The 9,958-nt window shown below is 35.2% G+C and overlaps 1 protein-coding gene across 2 annotated transcripts; it reads left to right on the top strand.

The window, feature by feature from the left end:
• The first annotated feature begins 876 nt into the window (after positions 1-876).
• Positions 877-2,616, top strand: Gje1 (gap junction protein epsilon 1). Of its 2 annotated transcripts, XM_021175343.2 has the most exons (3): positions 877-915; positions 1,605-1,787; positions 2,221-2,616. In XM_021175343.2, the coding sequence occupies exons 1-3, from the start codon at positions 877-879 to the stop codon at positions 2,614-2,616; spliced, it is 618 nt and encodes a 205-aa protein (XP_021031002.1). The 2 variants fall into 2 exon arrangements, with proteins under 2 accessions (XP_021031002.1, XP_085699460.1); XM_085843334.1 differs by lacking the exon at positions 877-915 and having other exon boundaries at positions 1,533-1,787.
• The last annotated feature ends 7,342 nt before the right edge of the window (positions 2,617-9,958 follow it).

Genomic DNA, 9,958 nt, shown 5'->3' with positions numbered 1-9,958 from the left:
GAAAAGAAGATGAGTAAAAGAAATAGCAATGAGCCATCCCAGGCTGTGCATTGCTCCTGCTCTGGAGAAAATAACAGCATCTGGTTTAGATAGACATAGTTACTTGTTTAGGTCCGTACTGTACCCCAGCACCAATAACCATAGCTAGTGGACAGGGTATCTATTAAAGAACAAAAGGAAAAGGTAGATTGTTATGATTTAAGCTAGACCCTAGTCTTATCTTGATTATCACCCTACATATGACTCTTTAGAATAGAGACCTAATAGAGACATCTTTTTCCACATCCCTTGCAAGTATTCAGCAGAGATACATATAACGACTAATATTCAGCATTGGAATAATTATCATAAGCCTGTATTTACAAATTCTTAGACCTCCTAGAAATGAGCAATATATTCTGAAAGTCAACCAAAAAATATCAGAACTATTTCCATGCACTTTAGGACACACCATGTTAACACTTTAGAGTACACGGTGTGCCAATTTACATCTAAGCAATTCTCAAGAGACTGTAGGGCCCCTGGGTGCTCAGGGCATCTGTCTGCTGGCCTGCTTTGCTAGCACTCCTGGCTGACTGGCAGACTTTGCTGATCTTGCAAGTCAAGGGATTATTAGACTGACCACATGCCCTCTGCTTTTGTTTCCTTGTTTTTGTTTTGTTTTGAGATGGAGATAGGAAAGTTGACTAGGGCCCCAGAGATCTATGACGGAAAAAAAAAGAAAGGAAAAGGAGGAGGGGAGAGAAATTTGCAGACATAGGTGGTTTCTGTTGAACAAGTCAAGAGAGAATGTAAAAGTTTGGTTCTGGTAGAAGCAATCTGACAGCATAGTTCAGCAACAGCCCACGGGGATGCCAGGATAACATCTCCTGAAAGATGTCTCTAAATTACATCAAGAACTTCTATGAAGGATGTGTAAGTAGCAAGCAAGAAAATCAATTGCATGAGTATTTGTCTGTGTATTTTAAATCAATTGGCATGTGTGGCGATGAATATATTTACTGTACATTTACTAAGAAAATAAAATAACAGCCATCTGCTGTAAAATATTCTGAATTCTAAATTACAGGTAGATTTAACTCTGAGGTACATTCATCAATTGATGCCTTAAAGTAGCTTATACTCTTAATTCAATATTAAGTATAAAAAAAAAAAAAAAACACTTGCCAAAACTAAATAAATACTGTTCTGGCATTATGATAGTATAGTGTTCTAAGTTTAATGTTGTATTTGTCACCTAATCTTCCAAAAGAGGAAATCAGACATTCTAAGATCCTTATGGTTTTATTTTAAAGGGATTACAAGAGAAGGAGGTATTCCTCACATTCAAAGCTGTTTAAAGCATTTCTAAACTTACCCATGTTATTGGCAGTAGATCACTATTTGATGTCTGTACTTTATAATTTATGAGTAAAGTGGAATAATGATGTCATAATGAGGGCTTAACCGTGAACTTGACCATCTCAAAGAGTCTATTTTGCTAAAAACGTCTCAGATCTCAACCTTTTAAAAATTCTTTTTAAAATGTGATCATGAATACATCCTCCCAATTGTCCTTTCTAAATGTTTGTTTCCAACTAATTTTTCCCCTCCAAAACCAACAGGTTAAGCCTCCAACTGTGATCGGCCAGTTCCACACTCTCTTCTTCGGCTCAGTGCGGATGTTCTTCCTTGGAGTGCTGGGCTTTGCTGTCTACGGGAATGAGGCTTTGCACTTCAGCTGTGACCCAGACAAACGAGAGATAAACCTGTTCTGTTACAATCAGTTCCGGCCAATAACTCCCCAAGTAAGCTTTCTGGCACACACACAAACATTGACTCTCCAATACTCATAGTTTCTTCTTCTATAGTTTTGAGAAGTGTATTATGTTTTTATTGAATGGATAGTTCAGAAGATGTAACAAATTGCTTCTAAATCCAATATTCTATTATCCATCAGCAATATGTAGCATAAAGGCATTAATCAGCTACTATAATCAAGTACTTTACCATTTCTTTACCAGAAACCAATGATAATAAAATATGATTTCCAACCGCCATTATGTTTAAAGTTCTAAAATCTTGTCAGCACCAGTATATTTGTTCATCATATTTCATTTTTATAAGGTATTTGCAAAAATGTACAATTTTTAAATTAGCCCTGGATTAATTTGTCAATACTCCATGTGTCTTTGGTTTTTGCTTATTTGATTTGACTAAAATAGTTCTGGTATGCTTTAGGTGTTCTGGGCATTACAGCTAGTGCTTGTCCTGCTTCCTGGAGCTATTTTCCACCTGTATGCTGCATGCAAAAGTATCAATCAAGAATGCATTCTTCAGAAGCCCGCGTACACTGTGATTTACATCCTCTCAGTCTTGTTAAGAATCAGCCTGGAGGTGTTAGCATTTTGGCTTCAGATTCACCTCTTTGGCTTCCAAGTGAAGCCGATATACTTGTGTGATACTGAATTGCTTGGTAAAAAACCAAATATTCTAAAATGCATGGTTCCAGAGCACTTTGAAAAGACTATTTTCCTCATTGCAATGTACACATTTACTGTGATCACGATGGTATTGTGTATTGCTGAGGTTTTTGAGATCATATTTAGAAGATCATGTTTTCTCTTTAAACGATGACTGGGTTGATTGCCTATTATCATGCCATAGTTCCTATCAATCATTTATACTTAATTTTCCCATCAAGTATTTCAATTCCAAATGTTCTTTAAACTTTAATGTGTCTATAATTAATGTATACTAGAAAATAGGATACCAAGTTCTAAACTAGGTATTTTTGAGCAAATATTTCCTCCTATTGTAATTGTATAACTTATTATGAAATAATGTACATGTAAGCCTAATGATAGCTCTTTTTTTTTTCCGAGACAGGGTTTCTCTGTATAGCCCTGGCTGTCCTGGAACTCATTCTGTAGACCAGGCTGGCTTCGAACTCAGAAATCTGTCTGCCCCTGCCTCCTGAGTGCTGGGATTAAAGGCGTGCACCACCACCACCCGGCGATAGCTCATTTTTTAAAATACTAAATGTACAGGCTTCTCTCATGTACAATACTTTAAGTGATCACATTATTTTTGGCCAAAGAGACTTCTTATGTAGGTCAAAGACTGGAAAATTGATATTCAGAGATGATATTTATGTGCCATGTCACACAACCAAACCAGAATTTAGCTCTTTCCCTACACACTGAACCATGTGCCTTTAACTCCAAAGACATAATTATCTTTGCATTTGTGTAAAATGTACCTTTAAACACAAAATATAAATTAATTAAGTCATATAATTTAAACACTAACTCAAAGAAGACAAGCAATTGAATTTTTAAATATTAAAACCCATATTGTTTTGCTGAAATCAATATTAAATGATTATGGAGATAGAATAAATTAGAGTTGCTATGAATAACACTGTGTATGGCTTCCTTGTTTTTTGTTGTTTCCATACATCCTCTGCAACAGTTAACCTTCAAATTAAAAAGTACTGAAATGGAAATTTTGTTTCCATGAAACTATAACTCCTCAACAGTTTTGGCCTCATGCCATAGGAGATTTTACAGAGTATCAGAGTACTTCTTTCTATTGCCTGTACTATCAACAATCATCCTCAGCTTGTGTCATTTAAATCCTGTATGTCCTAATGCTTTATGCTGGCCAGCACTTTGGTAGGGAGCCACACAGAGTCAGATACTGAAATTTTGGAATTTTTATTAAGCACTGTTTAGCTTATACTTGATATTTAAAATTCTGTATTAGGATTTTAAAAACCATTGATTTAGCTCCACATACAAGCACAGAAGCAAAACCAACTTTGTTTCACTGAACAAATAGCTCCTGAGGACCTATTATTTAATACGTACTACATTGCTAGGTCAAATTTAAAAGTAAAAATTGGTAAACAAAGGAGGTCACATTCTATTGTCCAATGATATATCTAGAGAGTAGTGACCTGTCATAATGAAAGTAAACTGTAAGTAAAATAAAAATAAGGTGTTTAGTGTCTAAATATTTCAGAAAATCACTGATAAATTTATAATAATCTAATGGAATAAGGAAGACAAAACATCAGAAATTAAAATATACAATAATCGTATGATACTGAAAACAGAATTTACTGGAATTTGTTTAAAGAATTAAAACAGTGTTTGGAAGCCTATAAAAATTTTATATTATGTCACTAAAAATTTATCTTCTCACTTTAAGAAATTATCAAAACAACTAGCTAAAAAGATTAAGTGGGATAAGGATGAAACTAAACACACAAAACATAGAAAGATGAAGATGAAAGTTAGGAGAAAACGGGTTAAAAGAAGCTTGCTAAAACTATTACGTTTTCAGTTACACAGTTTTAGATGATGAAGGAAAATAAATCAGCCTTATAATAAATGAAAAGGGATAGACAGCAACGTGATTATAAGAGTACTTGACTAATTAACAGTAAGTTTGGTGAGATGAAGAAAGTCTTTGAAACCCATATTACTTAGACAGGAGAAACTGATAAAATTCATAAAATTACAAATATACTTAAGTCTATTTTTAAAGTTCAAATTCAAGTCCCTTCCATAAAGAAAACTCCACATCCAGACGGCCTCTGGTGGAAATCGTCAGATGTCTGAAGAAGAGCGAACACTGCAACATCTCTTTAGGAAGAAAGAAAAAGGAGCCTCCTAGCTTCTTAAGCATGATTGTGTTGGGATGATTGGAAAATATTTTTATTAGCAGCTTAATTTTGTATCATAATTTTGGTGTCAAAATTCCCAGCAAAAAAATAAGCAAATGTAAGCCAGCTATGTATGTACAGATTAAACAGGTTGGGTTTATCCTGGAAAGTAGAGACATTTTATAAACACTCAAAGGAAATTGATGTGCTTGACCTGTAGTAAAAGAACAAAGAAGAAACCACATAGCCGTCTTAGCAGATGCCAATGAAAGAATTTGATTATATTTAACAGTCATTCCTGCTAAAATAAACAAAATCAAACTTTTCACTTAATATAAAAATTACCTAAATTTGATTACATGTATGTATATATATATATATATATATATACACAAATACATATACACATACATGAATGAATCTTTGGAAACACCACATAATATTGAAAGAATGAAAAATTTTCCTCATGATTTCAGCAAGAGAAAAAATTCCCCTTTTACTGTTTTGGTTTAATTCGAACTGTAGCTCATTAAAGCAAAAAAACAAACAAAAAAAAGTATATATGCTGAATGATTTCTTCGATAAATTTAATAAGACCAAAGTAAAAGATGTGCAGATATACAGCTTAGAAATCATCCCCACTCATGCAGCAGTACATAGAAAATTCTATTTTAAAAAAACCTACAAGAATAGTGAAATGCATCAAGAAAACACTGTAGCAACAAAAATCAGTAACAAAATACTTAAATGTGTAGAAGTATTACCTTTTTGAATAGACTAAAAGGCAGGAAACACACAGGGGGAAAAATCACACAATATTTGCTAGACAGGTATAAAAACAATGTAGCAATCCTGAAAGAATTTTCTAAAAAAAAAAAAAAAAAAAGCATGGCATAGCCATAATTATGTTGATAGCCTTAATCACTTAGAACTTCTGATACTGACTCAAATAGTTCTATAAGCCCAATATAATTTCAGCAAATTTTTATAAATATCTTCAAGTGGTTTCTAAATTATATGTGAAAATACAACTGAAAGCAAGTGATAGAATAAATTTCCTAAAAGGGAAAAATCCATAAAATCCATGATTTCAGTACAGTAAGCACCCCCCTAAAAACAGCAAGCAAACAGACAAAAGGTACCATTTCTAATAGAGAGAAGAAAAAAATGACCTAACGCATCTCTCAGAAAATCGCATAGAGACTGAGACTCAAAGAATATTAGCATAAGTAATAAGTAAATAGAGACAAATCAGGTTGCTGTAAGCAAGCCAAGAGACTTCAAGTCAAAATTTAAAAAGACAACCATTATATACTAGTCAAGTGACCCAATAATGATTGGACAATTTTAAGTGTATCAGTGCACTTGCTGAATATTTGAGCCTCTAATTTCATAAATTAAACAGTTACGTGCATTAACGGTCAGACATATGCTGAGACAATCAATACCCCAGATATCAATACCCTATTTTTAGTCTCAAAAAATCCACCCAAAGTAAAAATTAGCAGAGAAACTTCAGACTTAAATTGTATCACAGACCAGTTGGAATTAATAGAAAGTTACAGAAAATTCTACCCAATGTATCTGAAGTATACATTCTTCTACTCCTCCTACAGAACTTTGTCTATCATAGCACATATTATAGGTCATAAAGTGAGTCTAAATAAATACAAGAGAATTGAAATAATTCCTTGTATCTTGTGAGACAATGGAATAAAACTAGAAACAACCACAAATATTTAAAGACTGAACAACACACTCTAGAGGGAGCAGTGAGTCATTAAAGAAATCAAGGAAGAAACTTTAAAGTTTGGGGAATCAAGTGAAAACCACAGCACAACTTACCAGAACACTGGGACACAGATAAGACAGTTGTTATTGGAACATGTGAAACTATATAGTGGAGAGTCTAAAGCTGTGAATGCCCACATTAAAAACAAAATTCAAGGAGATCACTAGTAAAAAAAAAAAAAAAAAAAAAAAAAAACCTAGGAGTATCCTTCAACCATTCTAGGAGAAATAGAACAAGCTAAACCCCAAAGAAGTAGGCACTGAGAACCAATGGAGGGCAGTGCAGGAACTAATGAAGCAGAGGCTACAAGAGTACCATTATATCAGTTCAAACGAGTGTGGTTCTTTGAAAAGGTACAGCAGACTTAGAAAATTCCAGTCAAACCAACCAGAGAGAGAAACCACAATTAGAGACGTAAAAAAGGTTGTTAGGGGACCATCCAATGAAACTCATGGAATCATTAGAGACTATTTCAGAAACTATCTTCAAAGAAAGCAACTGAAAAATCTAAAGGAAACAGTTTCCTAGGTATATATAACTCACCAAAATTAGACATAAATTAGACAACTTAATATTTGTAAGGTTATTTTATTACTTGACAAAATCAAATTGTTTGGGGAATAAGGTTCCAAGTATTGGAAAAGAAAAATACCCTTACCTTTATTACACGGAACAGAGAGGAAATCAATATGCCGGCTTCATGAGCAATGCATAGCACTTTACTACCTGAACTCAGAATTCACCTCATGTCCCACAGATGTTACGCAAGATATTACTCTAATCATTTGACTAAATGATGCAACTTGAGACACTCCAGAAGAGTGAGTCAGATCTCGTTATGGATGGTTGTGAGCCACCATGTGGTTGCTGGGATTTGAACTCAGGACCTTTGGAAGAACAGTCAATGATCTTACCCGGTGAGCCATCTCTCCAGCCCATACTTTTGGTTTTTTGAGACAGTGTTTCTCTGTGTAGCCCTAGCTGTCCTGGAACTTAGTCTGTGGAGCAGGCTGGCCTTGAATTCACAGAGATCTGCCTGCTTTTGCTGCCTGGGTGCTTGGGTTAAAGGTGTGCACCACCCCAGTCCAACAATGAAATTTTTAAGCAGTCATTAACAGTCTCCCAACCAAAAAAGTCCAGGACTAGATGGCTTTAGTGCAGAATTCTATCAGACCTTCAAAAAAGATCTAATACCAATACTCTTCAAACTATTCCACAAATAGAAACAGAAGGAGCACTACCCAATTCATTCTATGAAGTCATAGTTACACTGTTTATTTTCCCTTGGAAATGAAATGGTTTCTATCTAAGCAGGAACTTTTCACAATTTCCTTTCATAGACGACTTCATAAAGAATTTCTTATACTTCTATCATGTTTAATGTTCCAAATAGATTTTTTAAATGTGGTTTAGTGCATATTACTTTTAGCTTCAGAAGACATTATGTATACTTAAGAGGCATTTAACTATTATAAATTATTTTGATGACTTAAAAATGTCAATATTGAGTTGTATATTTTAAAATAAATTTTATTAGTTTAATAAAAAAAGAAAAAATGATGCAACTTGGATATGTACGTCAGTTTTTAATTGCTGTAACAGGATATAGCAATGATAGATTTCTTCTAATCAAAATGAGCCCTTGCCGAGTTTAAAATAAATGAATGAATAAAGGCAAAAGAAAATTAGACAACTTAAAAAAGTTTGCAACCAAAAATTAAAATGTAGCAATATGTTTTCAAAAGTTTGTCCACAAAGCAAGAATGAATGAATGAATGAATGGATAAATAAGCTAGTAATGTTTACTACTAGGTGTTCCTCCACTTCCCCAAGACAAGTTCCTGGCTGTCCTGGAATTCCCTCTGAAGACCATATTTTCCTAGACCTCAGAGATTCACCTACCTCTGCCTACAGAATGCTGGGATTAAAGGTATGCACCACCATGCCTGACACTATTGAATTTTAGTGAATCTTTATGGAAGAACCTATAACAATACTTCTCAAGCCATTCCATGTATAAAAAGGGAAGCAACACTACCAATTTCATTCAGTGATACTAGTATTACTCTAGTGGTAAACCACCCAAGGCAAACTCTATATACCAATATTGGCGATGAAAAAACAGGAAAGTTCAGCTGGGCGGTGGTGGTGCACGCCTTTAATCCCAGCACGTGGGAGGCAGAGGCAGGTGGATTTCTGAGTTTGAGGCCAGCCTGGTCTACAAAGTGAGTTCCAGAACAGCCAAGGCTATACAGAGAAACCCTATCTCGAAAAACAAAACAAAAATCAATCAACCAACCAAACAAACAAACAAACAAAAAACCAGGAAAATTCAAATGAAATGTAAGTCCTTAAGGATGATATTATGCAATGGAGAGGTGGCAATAAATAAATAAATATCACTGCTATAAAGAAAAGGTGGGGTGTGCTATAAAGTCGGAAGTGCAGAATCTCCTGGACTCTATCTTGTCAAGTAGTAAGACAGACTAATATTTTCCCAATGTTCATCATCTTCCTCCATTAATCAACTTGCATAGTTCACTAAAACAAGCACTAGCTATATCAGAGAAAGTATTCAATTCTTATTAGTTTGCATGTGTTTACCTTTCAAGTTTGATAAGGACTGTCTATTCAGTCCAATATTTGGACATGCAAATTTTAATTTAGTATTTAAACATAGTATTTCTCATATAAGAATTTAAAACTTCTAAACTAAAAGCAATGGTTGTTTCCAGTTCCAATCTCCTTTAAGTACATGTTTCCAGTATCTCTTTACAGTTTCTAGAAAGGCTATAACGTGTACTTCTGTGTGTGTGTGTGAATGTATAAAATTTTATTTTGTGATCATTTGCTCTATTAAAACTAATGACACCTCCACCCCCCACTCCACCACCACCCCCCCAAAAAAACCCACTGTGGCCCATCTATATGCATATGACTGTAATCTCTAGTTTAAGCCCTAGGTAAAGGATTTCAAGTCCAAAGCTTGGTTTGGCAATTTAGTGAGACCCAGTCTCATAAAAAGAAAGAGAGGGGAGGGGAGGGGAGGGGAGGGGAGGGGAGGGGAGGGGAGGGGAGGGGAGGGGAGGGGAGGGGAGGGGAGGGGAGGGGAGGGAAATTTGAAAGCTGAGAAGAGAAATTTGAAAGCTGAGAAGGTAGCTTAGAAGTATATACTGCTTGCCAGAATATTCCCAAAAAACACACACGCATGAGATAAAAGAGAGGGGAGGGGAAGTTTTCCTTTCTCGCAGTTAATGTCCTTTACGTTATTTTCCCCTTTCTTCTCTTTCCTTCATTCCATGCAAACAAACAAACAAAAACAAAAGTTAAATTTAAAACCTCTATCTCCGCTTACCAGCAGAGAGCGCTGGAGCCGTGTGCAACACAGGAGACTCTCATTCTCCAAATAATAACTGCCTTAAGCCAGGCAGTAAGTTTGTCTCCTTCGGGCACCCGTCGCGGACAAGCGTCTCAGCAACGGACGCGTGGGTGAGAATTGCCCGCTCGGAGGCGGA

The sequence above is a fragment of the Mus caroli genome, unplaced genomic scaffold (genome assembly GCF_978045245.1).
Source record: "Mus caroli unplaced genomic scaffold, Mus_caroli_1 scaffold_9, whole genome shotgun sequence".
Taxonomy (NCBI): domain Eukaryota; kingdom Metazoa; phylum Chordata; class Mammalia; order Rodentia; family Muridae; genus Mus; species Mus caroli.
This window is presented reverse-complemented; position numbering and strand designations above follow the sequence as displayed.